This window comes from Dysidea avara, chromosome 12 (genome assembly GCF_963678975.1).
Source record: "Dysidea avara chromosome 12, odDysAvar1.4, whole genome shotgun sequence".
NCBI classification, from domain to species: domain Eukaryota; kingdom Metazoa; phylum Porifera; class Demospongiae; order Dictyoceratida; family Dysideidae; genus Dysidea; species Dysidea avara.
The window spans coordinates 1,068,826-1,083,798 of NC_089283.1; the positions used below are offsets into that span (position 1 = coordinate 1,068,826).

The following is a 14,973-nucleotide window of genomic DNA, read 5'->3' on the forward strand; positions in this document are numbered from 1 at the left end:
CCATATACGCGTGCGTACGAGCCCGCGTCACATGGAGGGTTTGGTACCCAGCGTGGATCAGTGTTTGAACGTGTAGACCTCATCGCTATACCCTTAGCCCCGTAGTGAATAATCTTCTGTTTATTATTGTCTTATCAGTTTAGAGTTTGTGTGGCGTTTCTTCTTCGTTGTCAGAGTGTATCGCGAGTTGGTTCATTTTTCATAAACTGACCAGTCGCGAATCACAGCTAGTTGGTCGAGACGACTTCGTCTCTCCATTAGTGATGAGCGAAGGAGACGTGCAAGCAGTTACTCGCCTTAACAAGGTAAGCTAGTGTTTGTATTGGGCGTGTACCCCACCCAATAGAGCAGGGGCGTACCGGGCTAGCAACACTACACGACAAGAGTAAAGTGTATATCTGCTATTTGTTAGGTGACCGAGCCTGCTGCATCAATCACTGAACTAGCACCAAGTGTTGATACTGCCTACGAGTCTAAGAGGTTTGGTATACAATTTGTTGTGTGTTGAATTTCAGTTTGTCTTTATCATTCATCACTTTATGATGTGCTATTTTCACTATGTTTTCCAAGTGTGTGTGTGTGCAGTGTAATATCCTTGTAACACAACCTCCAGCTGTCAGCATTAAATTTTTAACATGTAGAACATTTGTAGTGGTTTAATGGGGTCAATTATTACATTTAGGATAACATATTAATAATGAGGTTACTAAAGGATACCATATTAATAGTGAGGTTACTAAAGGTCTCTGTTAAGGTTGAAGTGTTGATTACTTCTCTTAGGCAATCATCAGAGATTTCTGACCCAATATCAGTTGATATTGATAACGGTGATAATCAAGAAGATTTGATGTTGACTGGCAGTCCCATTACTGAGCCGGTTCGGACATCCCCTCCTCTGCCACGCCCCCGTGGTAGCAGTGACTCACTATTTCTGCTGGACAGAACAAATCTTGCTCAAACAGCTCACATCCCCTTGTTGATAAACCCTCATCATCATCATCATTACCATATTCCTTATATCTTACCAACATTTAGTCCAGTACAGACAGAAGGTATACCCACAGACGGACATGGTATAGGTGATATGGACAATAGCAATCACCACATTGTAGCAACTTCTCCCCTCTCTAATAACTTGTGTGATTTATTACAACGACAACTGGAGTACTACTTCTCCAGGTATGACTGTGCAATACTAATAATAGCACACTGCCATATATGGACATGATGTAATTAGTGAATGGAATGTGATAAGATAACTATGTTAGCCTTATGCCTTTAATAGGGAAAATCTTCAGAACGACACCTACCTATGTAAGTTGTTACTATCACAACTGAGACCTTGTGATAACTGATACTATAGTATCTCAAATGGATGGAGACCAATATGTGTTGATACAGACTGTGGCTGGCTTCAACCAAATGAAGAAGCTGACCAGTGATATCAATTTGATAGTGGAAGCTATTAAAAGTGATTATCATATTTTGCACTAGCTGTGAGCACTATTGATGTGTTGTGTTAGATTCTCCTTACCTACAACTTGACGATACTGGTACTAAGGTCAGAGCTAATGTGAAACGCTCTGTCTTGATTCTTAGAGAAATTCCTGAGTCCACTGCAGTTGAGGTGTGTGCATTTGTGTAATGTTTGTGTGTGTGTGTGTGTGTGTGTGTGTGTGTGTGTGTGTGTGTGTGTGTGTGTGTGTGTGTGTGTGTGTGTGTGTGTGTGTGTGTGTGGTGTATCATGCTGTGTTTGTCATCATCCTTATAGTGTGGGATTGATGTAGTTATCATAGTTCACCCTCCCTCATTGTAGGATGTGCAGAACTTATTTATTAGTGACAAGTGTCCCAAGTTTGCCACTTGTGAGTTTGCACACAACGACAGCTGGTACATCACATTCGACACAGAAACAGATGCACAACAGGTAACTAATGGGTGGGGCTCCCCTGTGCTCTGCAATGATTGGCTGTGCTACAGGCATACAGGTATCTTCGTGAAGAAGTTAAAGAATTTCTTGGCAAGCCAATTCATGTGAGCTAACATTGTGTGATCTGTTATATATGTACATCAACTGCTATTATACAGGCAAGAATAAAAGCAAAAACCCTACAGCGAAATAGTTACCCAAAGACTACTAAACCCATCACTACTACTACTCATGCACAGCCTCAACAACAACAGTCATTATTCCCCTTCCCTCCTCCCCTCCAGCCAACCCCTGTAAGTGTTGCAGTAATGGAAGCCATTATAATAACCTTGTCTTGTTCTAGATCCTATACCCTCCTGTGGGACATGTTCCCTGGCATCATCAACCATTCTTTGACCACAATATGGTGAGTAGAAACCTTGGAATGAAGGTTGAATCCTTACTTTATAAACTTTGATGAATTAACAATCATGAATCATAAATCTTAAAGGCACTTGTGTTGACAAGTAGTCAAAATGTTATTGATGTTTTCTTGTATGGCATACTGTAATGTTTTGGAGGGGAAATTTGAGGGTGGTAGACATTATTTTGCAAATTGTACATGTTGGTGTATATGTTTTGTGGACAAAAAAAATTTCCATTATATCCAAAAGCTTGAGATCTGAAAATTACATCCTTGAAATTTTTTAGCCTTTACATTGCGTTAAAAAAATTTGTTCAGTTGTAACATGCTCAGTGTAGCATTGGTCCTTATTGAGCAGGTGGTCAGGCTGGGCAGATGGCTCTCTTGATTAGCAGAAAATTTGGGTTGTATTTTACATGCCATTATCAGAAATTTGATCACTCAATACCAAATGTTGTGTGGATTGGTAGAGTAGTCATGTCTAGATCACTCTCTACCATAGTTGCTTTAGCAACACCTTGGTTGTTATTTATTGTATACAAGTTGGGATATCTGGCAACACAACTAAACAGTGGAGACCAAGAATATTTTTTGTCCCATGTTGTCTTATTTTAAAGGTAAAAATCATCTTCATTCTTACCATGGAGATTTCTAATCTGTGTCGGTCTTCACAAACACCACCAAACATGGAGTTGTTCACATAACGCTACAAATAGCAATACAGACATAGTCTCTGTTGTACTATAATAGTTATCTCCTTGTAAGGATATGTACATACTTGACTGAATCATGTATGGTACATACTGAACAAGTAAAACAAGTTCACTTCTCAGGTTAATGGGGTTAAGAGTTTCAATCCATTCCACTGGCTTCATCAGTGACTATCTTCAGTATAGGTTATAGAGGTGTATGTGTCAATATTATGACTTCAAAAAAGTTTTGCTGGCAGACCACTGTAAAGGACTCAATAAAAATATTTATAAACAATTAAAGGAAGGTTGAAATTAATGAGCTGATGTACATAATAAAAAGAATTAAACAGAGTGGGGGAATTACTTTGATGCCTTACAAACTACACAGTCACCTTATATGGTTAAATGTCCATTGTCCACTTAAGCTATTTGGGATAGGTTGGTACATGTAGTTTAGATTTTAGTGTATGGTGGCTAATCAGGTACATCATGTCATAGAGACTGTAGTATGTGTGGAGTGTCCACGTACAGCTGGCAGTTTCAAGTCATCAGTTCTGACCTGAGATAATAAGAACTTGTAATGTAGCCTACGGGAGATGGTTAGTGCATGTACGCTGGTTTTGTTGTAAAGAACACTTGAGAATACCTGTTAAACGTACTGTAAACCAGTAGTACAGTGCAACCCCAGCATTTATTTATTAGCTGTTTATAGATGTAAGCCAAGGACGTACTTTTCCCAATACAAAAGGTAGAGGTAGAGAAATGATTGTGATGACATATCATTCTCACACCATACATACATAGATTTTGGGCTTGAGAAGTGACTCAAAAAGTCAAATATTATCATTTGTTTCATGGTACTGCTAACCCAGCTTTGTAAAGAAACTGAACCAATCTTACTACAGACAAGTGTAATGAAACAAGAGCATTGATAGTGGAAGCACTACAGCAAAAACTTCATTATCATTTAACTGTTCAGTAGTCGTGGAACACTACGATGTTGCTAAGGTGGCCTTGCTATTGCCACCTGCACAACGCACTTCAACGTTTTATCAATTTTTCCTTTACAAAGTGTGTAATAACAGTACTACTATTACTGTTCTAATGTCACAATGTGACTTAACTAGACTTTGTAATATATATATCTTGGTATCACTGAATTATTTAAAAGGTGTTTTTGTGCACTACACGATAGTAGTGATGTGCGATAATAAGTTTGCAACTATATCGATTAATCACAATAATTGCATCCCGATATCACAATATTAAATCCATGATAAGATCCATAATGTAGCACTAATTTTACTTATTTTCTATGAATACTGGTAAAGGCACATCCTGTATACCCAATTGTATATATGACCTGCCAAAATACAGCAAAGTTCAATCTCGGGAAACAATTAGAATACATAATTGAATAAACAAATGAATGCTTTAGTTGTTCGAGTAATTCCGGTGAGGTAAGAATGTATAATATTGGTGCTCATTAATCACAAGCTATTATCATACCACGATAATGAACCACTGCGATACGATTATCACACTATCGATATTATTACACATCACTACACGATAGGAACTATATATTTATTCAATAAAATGGTACGGTATATGAATTTTCCATTTCAGCTGTGTGACCTATAACACTTCTGTAGTTTTAATAAGTTTTCTGACCCGTGATCACTGATCAGTTTTATTGTAGAGGTTACTAGTAGGTGTTCTTATTGGTGTACATGTTCCTACTAGCATGGGTATACTACTAATGGCTACCCTTCTGCTGTTACTGCTGCTTTTCATCATAATAACCCTGGTGAGTGTTGTGTGTACTGTCTACAGTGTAGTGTGTATGTTACAATGTCTCCTTGTGTGTATATGCATGTTCCTTTCATTGTCTATGTCTTCAGGTCACCATAGTGGTGGCTTCAACAGATCTTCTGGTTCTAGTGGAAACCACAGAAACAGGTTAGTTAGGATATTCTAGTATACTATCAGCATTACTATCCTGCTAGGGGTAGTAACAATCGCAGCTACTCAGCTGGTGATCAGCCAGTACAACTATTACATCATAACAACTCTCTACCACCACGATATAATAGGGGTAGGGATCACGATGATAGGTAAGTGTGTACTAGAACCAGCTTATGTGGAGGTGGTAAAGAAACCATCTGGTAGTGTTTGTTGACAAGTAGAACATTATTACAAGTAGAATTGACATCTGTCTTATCCCAACTGTTATTGTGTCATTTTATATTTCCTAATGTTGTGCAAAAAATGGTTACTAGACTCTCATGCACACACAAGGTATATGTGTAACCATGTGTGTCGTCTTGTCCATCTAGTGGCAGGAAGGGGTCCAGATCACGTAACTATCGAAGAAGAGATGAATATGCTGATAAACCACCGGTATGGCTTCTCTGTTGTGTGTTTGTGTCTCTGCCCATGATGATGTGTTTTGTGCTAGAAATCTTATCACTTTACATTGTCTGGGCTGCAGTGATTAAGGCTAATATTTGGTGTTTTCCTACAATATTCTTGTACAGGGCTGCACACCCACTAATAATGGTGACCAAAGCTATTGATGACTGTGCAGGTCTGCCAAATTTAGTTAGTTTGTTCTTATATGATATTTGAAGAGTTTTCAAATTTACTGATACAATGAGCTAAAAGGTGTGCAGCTGATTTGCATTTGTCACAAATTTCTACTAACCTCACATTGAAACCATTTACTCCTACTAGTAGGAATGTAGTGGACACCTGATGATGACATTTATTAGGCCTAATAGCTGTGGGGGTAAAAGGTTGTATGGTTAAAGCCAGTGTAAAAATAAATATTATGATGAAGAGGTCACTGTAGTTCTGCAGAAGGTCACTTGTGGAAAATTCCCTCACACATAATGTACTAACCACACTGGTGTTTATGGAGTGGTGATGAGTTATGTTATGTAACGTCTGTAGGTTATTGGGAGGCCTTAAATGTTGTGTGGGATGAGCTGTTTGAACTATATCCCTTTATGTGACATCTGATTGTAAGAATGTGACGTTATAGTGTACCAGTCAACTAGAAGACTCACACAGTAAACTAGACTAGCCTTGTACCAGAGTGTCCCTTACTGTAAGAGTTACTTTAGCTCATTAATTCATCCATACCAAAAGTTATCCTTGGTGATAGGACATCTAAACATTGATCACTGACTTGCTAAATCACTTTTGTTCTTAATTCATGTTCATACTCAATCTCACCACAGTCCAGTTAGTTGACCACTACACATTATACACAAAAGGGACTTGTGTTGGTATAAGGTAACATGATGTGTTATAGCGTCAACAGAACAAACAGAAGATTGATCTCGAGCCATCTCAGTTCCCTCCACTGGTACCCACTGACCCTGCTGGTCATAGTCAGGTACAGTATAACTGTGTATGTGCATGTGTGTGTACGTACAGTAGTATAGCGTACACCTACTGTATTCCTTCATTACAGGGAGGAGTACCATCAGAAGATGGGTATGCTCAGGCAGCATCAGTTAAGGGTAGTACTACTTATGCTAGTACTAAGAGGACTAGTGCTCCAGTAACAACTACTACTACTACTACATCATCCACTAAACCATCTTCCAGTCATTCCACTACTGCTAGTAATGGTAGTCAACCAGCTGCTAGTTGTAATAGTAAAACTGTTGGAGATATTAAGGTGTGTGTGTAGTCAATGCCCAATCTTTGTTCCAATGTTGCATGCAACGTTGTTGTTGTTGTGACCATTGCTTTGTATTATGTAGTCTGCGCCAGTAGCCACACCTCCACCAGCTACACCCCCTAAATCCATGCAGAAGGTAGTACCCACATCAGCCCCTAAGATCAGTAAACAAGAAGCATCCAAACCTGCTGCTGCTAAGGTGAGCAAGAAGTGTTGTAGTGTAGCTAGTATCATCCATCCCATAGCCGTCACGTCCCGAGAAGGAATCAAACAGAACCACATCTAAGACTAAGTCAGACTCTAAGTCTCATCAGAACTCAAAGTTAGTGTGTGTTTTATTAGAATGAAATGTTGAATTGTTTAATATTACCTGTCTTTCAAATGTCCTGCCATATCACAACAAACAAATGACTTTATTTACTGCATCACAAATAAGCACCCTTGTAACTGGCTGAAAAACCATTTATTGTTCAAACACGAAACACAAGATTTTCTACTTACCATGAACATGGGGAGTAGAGGATTTATACTGCATGCCAAAGTGATTAAAATGTTACTAAATATATTTTGTGGGGCATGTACTTCAATACATTTTGTAGCAAAATAGAATTTAGTGATAACAATGGAGTTTAGCTCAGCCAGTCACAATTTCCTATTACTGTTTACCGTATAGTAAAAACTTTGGTGAATTTGGCGAATAGCATTATAATCACTGAAGTTTTATCTGCCAATTATTTTTAGCAATCACATGAGCAGATTAGCCATGTTAAAAGGAATATCAGGACAGGTATCGTAGGTATTTCCAAGCATTCCCTTCGATTGTCGCGAGGTTCATTGTCCCACAAGACAAAAGTTCAAGAAAATCTAAACATTGCTCTCGACATTACTAGAACCCCAGCAAAATATGTTTACACTTCTATAGTAGCTAGTCTACCTGAATGCAACGTCACTACGTGCAAGTGATTAAAAGAATTGCTAATTAAGGGGTGTGGCAGCCGTTTCCATCATGAGTCGTCATCCCTCAATGCAAAGGATAAAGACTTGTGATCGCCACGCCCCTTAATCAGCAAGTTGTTTAATCACTCACACTAACGTGTAGCGATGTTGTATTTGAGCGGTACAGTACATAGTATCTAAATTTTTCAGGTGTAGTCCTATTTGCCAAAGTTTTTTTCATCAATTTTGCGATAGTGAGTTTTCGCCAAACTTTTTTACTATACGGTAGCTAAAAGTTTCAAAGGAAACTAGATTCGTGATATCACAAACAACATGTATAGTACCAAGAGTATATAATGGGGTAGGAGAGTGTCGAACTGCACTGTAGGCTGTGAAAAATGAGCCCATGAAGTAACCCACATATCTTCGTTTCTTCTTGTAAACCTGACCGCTGTTGATTGTTCAGATTTAACACCTTATATGTTTTAAGAGGTGATCTGTGCGGTATCGCAATGGCTGAAATTCCATCTAGATGTGTCACTTTAGCTAGTAGAAATGTCGAGGTAAGGAATGGGATGGCGACCATGATGAAATGTCTAATGAATTCCAGGTTAGCTGCTTGTGTCTTTCTCTTTATACGGCGAGTTCCTCTGCATGATGTGCCATACTTTTCTCAAGTACACCATTCTTTCACTAGTAGTCATGTATGCAAAGTGCACCCACTGTGCTTATGATTAGTCACCAATCAACACAAATCACCAAGTCGTTTGAACAATGCCATAGGACTACACGAGCTCATTTTTCACAACATATAGTGTAGTTCGACACTCTCCCTCCCCATTATATACTCTTGATAGTACTGATCACATCCTTGAGTGTATTCTGTGACAATTGATCACTAATGAGTCTAAACCTCTGAATTATTTCCCTCAAAATTATAACTGGATTATACTATCAAAGGCTGGTAGCTTATTATCCAAACTTGGTCAGTGATTATTTGTTATCTGGAGTTGTGTTCACTGCTGGAATATTATTAGGAAAAGGTGGTGGACAATCTGATACATAATTAACCCTTAAAGACCCTCTAAGTGGCAACAAAAAAAAACCCTACTGATAACACATGATGTTTAATTAACAACTGTATTGACAACAGATGTGTTATACACACAGATACATATCAACAGTAAAGCATTTAGTACAGTTTCTCTACTTGTTTCACGAATATCGATAGCCACTATAGTGACTTATGCATGCGTTTTGTAAGTTTGTGTTACTTCAAGAGTTCAGCACTATAATGCTGTATGTTATATGAACTGATGGCTAAAAAGTTTGAGTACTTAGAGATGAACCCACTGAAGAAGATGCTGGAAAGTACAATATATAGCACTTGAAGCATTGTTTACTTGGTTATGAGAAATACAACACCTGTGGTGTGGTCTCTGGACTACTACAACTACTATCTGTTGGTCTCACTTGATGTAGTATTAGTCTCTGGATCACACCCACTTGTGTTTTGTTTTCCATGCAACCTCATAACATGTAATAAAGAAAAGTCATGTGAGATGTAGAAGTATTAGGTGACTTGTGCAGTCTCATCAATATCTCTTGAGTTACTGTGGAATGTGTGATTTGGTGTAAAATAAAGATATTTTTAATGGAGCATTTATATTTTGTTAGCAAAATGAAACTCGATATATCAGGGTGTGTAAAATGTATAATTATGTATAGCCTTGTTGTGGTCTCACAATACTCTTATTCCACTCTTGTAGAGTTACAAGGGACAAGAAGAAGTTGTCCTCCACACATCGTCACTCTCCTAAAGGATCTCCTCAAATTGACAAGAGACAACTCCTACCTCCTTCACCACCCTCACCTCCTGATGAAAAGGTAACAACAAGTTGTTATGAGTTAGTGGTTCTGTGAAACCTGTCTAATGTTAGACCACAATATTCTGATCTTATTAACCCTTAAACCTGCAAACTGGATTTAAATATATATGCATGCCTTGCACAAAGCGCTGTAACTTTTAAAGCATCCATCCTATGGCTATGCAAATGGCGAGGCCAAAACTAACTGTGAAAATAACTTTTTGGCAAGGAAATACGCAAACCCTTTACATAATGGTCGCTAACTCAATGGTGGTTGCTCCTATCACCTTGCAACAACTTCCATTTGATTTGTCATTAAATTTTCTATCAGGCCATATATGACTCACATGAGTAAACCCACAATCAAAATTAAACACATGGCAAGAATTTTGAAACACGGAGACTCAATTTGTCGCTATTCATTGCTTCATAACAAGTAAGCCACTGTAGTTACAGTGTTCATTTAACCTTCTCCAAGTAGCCCAGTGAACAGACTTTTAATCGTATATTTGTAGGCTGCAAAAATTAAGTTACCTCACCTGTCGCCATGCATGCCCATATTATGTAAACACGTATTCCCTAAAAGTTCTCTGCGGGTCTAAGGGTTAACCAACATTATAGCATTTGGGGTTGCTGGGACCTTGTGATATGGTGACCCAATTTCACTGTACATAATTTAGTGGTTCATGGAACCTGTTCATTTCTTTTCTCTTGTGGTTATAGGATGCCAGTAAGCCAGAGAAGTTGAGTTACGCGTTAGTAGCTCAGAAGGCTAAGGGTAAACAATCATCCAGTGAGCCATCCTCGCAACCCAGCTCTCCCCCTACTGAACCAGACAACATTTCAAGTGGCCAGCCATCACCTAATAAGAGTAGTAAAGAATGAACCCCTCATACTGTAGGAATCAACTGTGGTAAGGAACGTTCTCTGTTGTATATAGGAGCAGTTATAATGGTTTACTGCCCAAGCTCTAACAGCTACTCCTGTAGTTTTTGAATGGCTACTATTTTATGTATAGCCTATAGTGTAGGTGCAATAGCACACACACACTACACACACACACACTACACACAGTCATTGTGTTTATATATTGTTTTTCTTGTTTTGCTAAAACAGACACAATCACTTGGAAGGTGCACGGATTAGTAACATTTATACATTATTATATAAAGTGTATTTAAAATCTTTTTATAAAAAACTTCTTTTAAAATGAAATTTAAAAATCTTGTATATTTGTGTACTATTGTGTGTATGTGTGTTTTTGTAATCTTTTCATGTAATGTTGTTGTTGTTGTTTGTACAATGTTTTAATATTATATTATGTTTTTATGTTGTATGTAAACAACTGGTTACTGAACTAGTGTATGTGGGCTGAAATTTTTGAACGTTTTATTAGAGTATTGTACCAGTCACAGATCAACAACGTGCACCACCTCACCACACTTACAATTATATTAATGACGTCATCACGACCATCTGTTAATGGCTATATACAATAGTTGATAATGGAGTTCACTAAGGTGATGGGTTGGTGTGTAGGACTAGTGAGGCCTCGTACTATAGTCACGCTGGTGGTGATATCTGGAGCGATGCTAGCCATTGTACCACTAATACACTACATTGGACCATCGCTAGTACCTGAGAACGAGCGGGCAGGAGGTGAGACGAGTAGCTAATGGCGTAACTATTGTATTGGTATGATGTGTGTTATTCGTGTATTGTAGAGGGGAGTTGACCCATAGTTAGGTGATAACAACGTGGTGGTGCTGCACGTGTTATCATCGTTGTGGGAGGTGTATATTAGGACACTCCTAATAAATTATCTTGTTTCTACTGAAAGTGTTCCATACTGCACAACCTCGTTAGAACAATCTTGTAAAGCACTACTGAGTCAGCAGAAATGCTACCTAAAAGATGAAAGTACAATATGGCCGAGTGTGCTACTGCAAATATTGGCTTTAATAGTTGTCAATATTATAACCACATGCACAATGTGACTTAGTGGAGGATGGGAAACAATTCATTTAGAATGGCCTTATCCGAGGGATCCAGTGCGAAACAACTGCATGCTTTCGATGAGTGGTGAGAAAAACAAATCAGTTATATGGTAGCAGGGCCAACACAGTTATGTTAATATCTGGTTGTGGTCCAGAGTTCAACATGGTGTCACGTTTTTTACAATAATATGAGCTGTTAACCTCCCCTGGTGGATCTCACCATAGCAATGTACTAATTTAACATTCAAGCTGTGATCAATATTGATCATTGGTATATGTGACCGGATTTGCGAAAAGGGGTCTTGCACACACATCCAAATTACGAACTTTGACAATTCATAACTTGAGATTGGAAACAGCTATTGACTTGAAATTTGGTCATAGGTGAGCACCAACGTAGGTTAATGGATGGAGAAAATTTCAGACTTGCATCTTTCTTAATCACTAAGTTATGGTCCTCCAAGTTTATAGAATTGGATGTGTGTGGAAGACCCTTTTTCGCAAATCCAGTCACATATTGTGATTTGAAACGAGAACCTACTTGTAGTATATAGTGCAATGTCTGTGGCTATAGTATTAGATTTTGTACCTGTTTCATTCATAGCTCAAAATTTCTTCATAAAGTTTGTCGATGTATACACCAGCCTGATAAGTGATCATATCATATCCATAGTTGTTATCTACTTATAATTCTGATAACGTACCAAATTCTCATTATCACATGTCACCAAGACTGTCATGTACAAACATTATGTCATCGTGGTAGAGAGGCTGTTGTTGCCATAGTGATGTTGTGAGGTCCAACATTGGGCCAAGATTATGTAATTGTTTTTTTCACTTTGTTCAATGATTTCCATCCAGTGTGTGTATGCTAGCATATGTTTGCCATATATGTACTATTAGGGTCATCACATATTCAAATCAGGGCGGCGCTACTGGTCCAGTTGATCAGGCTTCAACCTGACCACTTTTTGTAAAGATCAAGATATTCTAATAGAACAGTCAGTTACCTTCTTTCTTGGATGCCACTGCTGTTGTGATTATTGCCTCCACATACATTTGCTTTTTTGAAAATTTTCCCTGGTGGAGACCCTCCTAGGTGTAGCATTCCACACGTGCTGTCTGTGCTCTGTGCACCTTGTCCTATTGTACAATAATTACTCAATGCCAACCTGACCACTTCAAAATTTCTTGATTCAAATACTCTAATAGTACACACAGTAACATTTGTGACATCCTGTAAAGCTTCATCATGCATGTAAGACAATATCAGTGGTTACCTAATGTAGTCACCTACTGTAATAAGGTCACCTGTCTAAACCAACCTACTTGATAATCCCTAAATGTGTTATTTGTGTACAAAGTGACCTAGCCACCTGCTTATTAAGGTCACTGTGTAGTAAGGTCACTCACTGATAGTACATCACTCTTATTACAGTCAGGGAGTACAGTCCTGATCATCATCGAACACGTAGGGTACACAAGTTGCCCAGAGGTAATAATGAACCTTTTGATGTGCCAGCTGATCACCCCGGTCATAATGGAGTACATCGTCGAGCTGCTCCTGCTAGAGGTGTTGGTGTGGTTGGTAACCATGGTGATGGGGATGTACCCCTTAGCTTAAGTCCTGACATTGATAAACGTAGTGAGGTGAGTGAGTTAGTAGTAGTCATTGATGTGTACTTTGTGAGTTTCAACTGGTAGCTATAGGGAGTTGGCAGCAAATTTGATAATTCAGCAGCATTTCACCTAACTAAAATTGACCAATATTTAAGCAAATTCACCAAAACGTTTCTGTCTTCAGAATCCTATCATGGTATGTAACTTTATTAAAAGCCTCCAATAAACTTTCCTAGTATATGGTACAATAATAATAATTATTGTTGGATGGTATTGTCTCAGATTAAAATATTTTCTTCCATTCCATTGGAATCAGGAATACTAATAGCATAATTACACATACTAATCTAACAAGATTATTTGATGGACTGTTACGTTAGGCTAAAAATGCTGACTGTTTTATTAGAGTTATTATGAGTGCCCAAACTAGTTATCACTTTGATTAGCTTTTTAAAGTTGTACCAATGAATTGTGGCTAGTGTTTATGTTGATGAAAGAGATCATGTGAGCTTGAGTGACAAGTTTGTAGCTTAGAAACCAGCTGAATAAGAATGCTATATAGAATTTTTTGCAGAACGATATTTATCACTTCATTGCTTTAATGAGTTAACAGTTGATAGGTCATATGTGTATGTTACACTGGACCACTCACACAATATTATACAGCTCTTACTAAGTAACATTTTCTCACATTTGATGAATTCAAGGTTGACAAGTTCACAACCTTTTCTTATGTCAACTGTCATGCAGTAATTATTGTCTATGTATTGTTAGTATATGCTAGCCCACCCCATCCACTTCTCATTATTATATTGGTTTGGTTTCAGTTTCAGAAGGCACAAGTGAGGAAGTACTGTGAAGACAATTACATTGGTGATACTTTACCTAAAGATCGTGCCATTTCCAATGAGGCATGGAAGCATTTAATACTGGACAAGGAACGTAAGATATTATTCTGTCTAGCTCCAAAGTTAGCTAGCACAAACATCCGTCTGTTGTTTGCTGCTCTAAACAACGTCATTGATCCCAGCAGAGCTATGGAGAAATACAATCACAGTCATGACCTGCAGGCATTCCGCTACCGTCTCTCAACTCAGTCTAAAGGAGAAAAGAAGAAAATTTTGGACAGTTATTTCAAGTTTGTGATGACACGAAATCCTCTGGAGAGAATTCTGTCAGCTTATCGCAACAAGTTTGAGAACCATCCAATTTCTAAGAGTCTTTCAGGAGTTTTTGACAAGGACAAAATAGAAATGATCAAAATAAACAGACCAGATGTGTACAGAAAATGGGAGAGAAGTGGTCGTACACTTGAAGTGTTCCCCACATTCAACGAGTTCATCCACTACTTGGGTTCCCATAGTTACTATGACTTGGATCCTCACTTCAGACCACTACAATACATATGTCATCCTTGTGTCTTCCATTATGACTTCTATGCTAACCTCAAACTGATGCCTGCAGAATTTGACCATCTGTTTGAAAAGTTTAATATTCCCCAGGACTCCTTCAGGAACCAGCCGGCCCACCATGACACTGGCTCTCTCATGCCAAAGTACTATGCTAAGTTGAGTGAGTCTGAGAAGAAGATAGTGTACCAGTTTGCTCATTCTGAGATGGAGTTTTACTACCACATTTATCCTGAGGAGAGGGACATGCACATACCACTGATTGGAGAATTTGAATTAGATTAATTTATGTGTTTTATTTTACTCATACATGTAAATACAGAATTACACTTAGACCTACAGCATTACTGATTGTCTGATTATTCTAATAGAGTATATCATGTCCGGTTACAAACCGTATACTTTCCGCATATGCTATGCGCTA

At 38.3% G+C, this 14,973-nt stretch overlaps 2 protein-coding genes across 2 annotated transcripts; both read left to right on the forward strand.

Moving 5' to 3' along the window:
- Positions 1-40: 40 nt before the first annotated feature.
- On the forward strand, positions 41-10,868 carry LOC136241426 (la-related protein 4-like). The gene is made up of 21 exons (XM_066032632.1): positions 41-305; positions 413-480; positions 781-1,179; positions 1,286-1,314; positions 1,364-1,471; positions 1,524-1,627; positions 1,817-1,927; positions 1,981-2,034; positions 2,089-2,223; positions 2,274-2,336; positions 4,772-4,835; positions 4,930-4,987; positions 5,035-5,142; positions 5,365-5,428; positions 6,345-6,428; positions 6,507-6,716; positions 6,802-6,918; positions 6,965-7,041; positions 9,425-9,542; positions 10,247-10,436; positions 10,640-10,868. Exons 1-20 carry the CDS (start codon positions 264-266, stop codon positions 10,406-10,408), a joined length of 2,175 nt encoding a protein of 724 aa, XP_065888704.1. The 5' UTR covers positions 41-263; the 3' UTR covers positions 10,409-10,436; positions 10,640-10,868.
- Positions 10,869-10,980: 112 nt separating this feature from the next.
- Positions 10,981-14,948, forward strand: LOC136241428 (carbohydrate sulfotransferase 11-like). Its single transcript, XM_066032634.1, has 3 exons — positions 10,981-11,182; positions 12,959-13,170; positions 13,968-14,948. The coding sequence occupies exons 1-3, from the start codon at positions 11,029-11,031 to the stop codon at positions 14,832-14,834; spliced, it is 1,233 nt and encodes a 410-aa protein (XP_065888706.1). The 5' UTR covers positions 10,981-11,028; the 3' UTR covers positions 14,835-14,948.
- The last annotated feature ends 25 nt before the right edge of the window (positions 14,949-14,973 follow it).

Bases quoted from the DNA above. Each gene is read 5' to 3' on its own strand.
- LOC136241426 (XM_066032632.1), top strand. From the start codon at position 264: ATGAGCGAAGGAGACGTGCAAGCAGTTACTCGCCTTAACAAG. The intron at 1,628-1,816 runs GTGTGTGCATTT...CCCTCATTGTAG, and splicing joins CTGAGTCCACTGCAGTTGAG to GATGTGCAGAACTTATTTAT. The intron at 6,429-6,506 runs GTACAGTATAAC...CCTTCATTACAG, and splicing joins ACCCTGCTGGTCATAGTCAG to GGAGGAGTACCATCAGAAGA.
- LOC136241428 (XM_066032634.1), top strand. From the start codon at position 11,029: ATGGAGTTCACTAAGGTGATGGGTTGGTGTGTAGGACTAGTGAGGCCT. The intron at 11,183-12,958 runs GTGAGACGAGTA...CTCTTATTACAG, and splicing joins TGAGAACGAGCGGGCAGGAG to TCAGGGAGTACAGTCCTGAT. The intron at 13,171-13,967 runs GTGAGTGAGTTA...GTTTGGTTTCAG, and splicing joins ACATTGATAAACGTAGTGAG to TTTCAGAAGGCACAAGTGAG.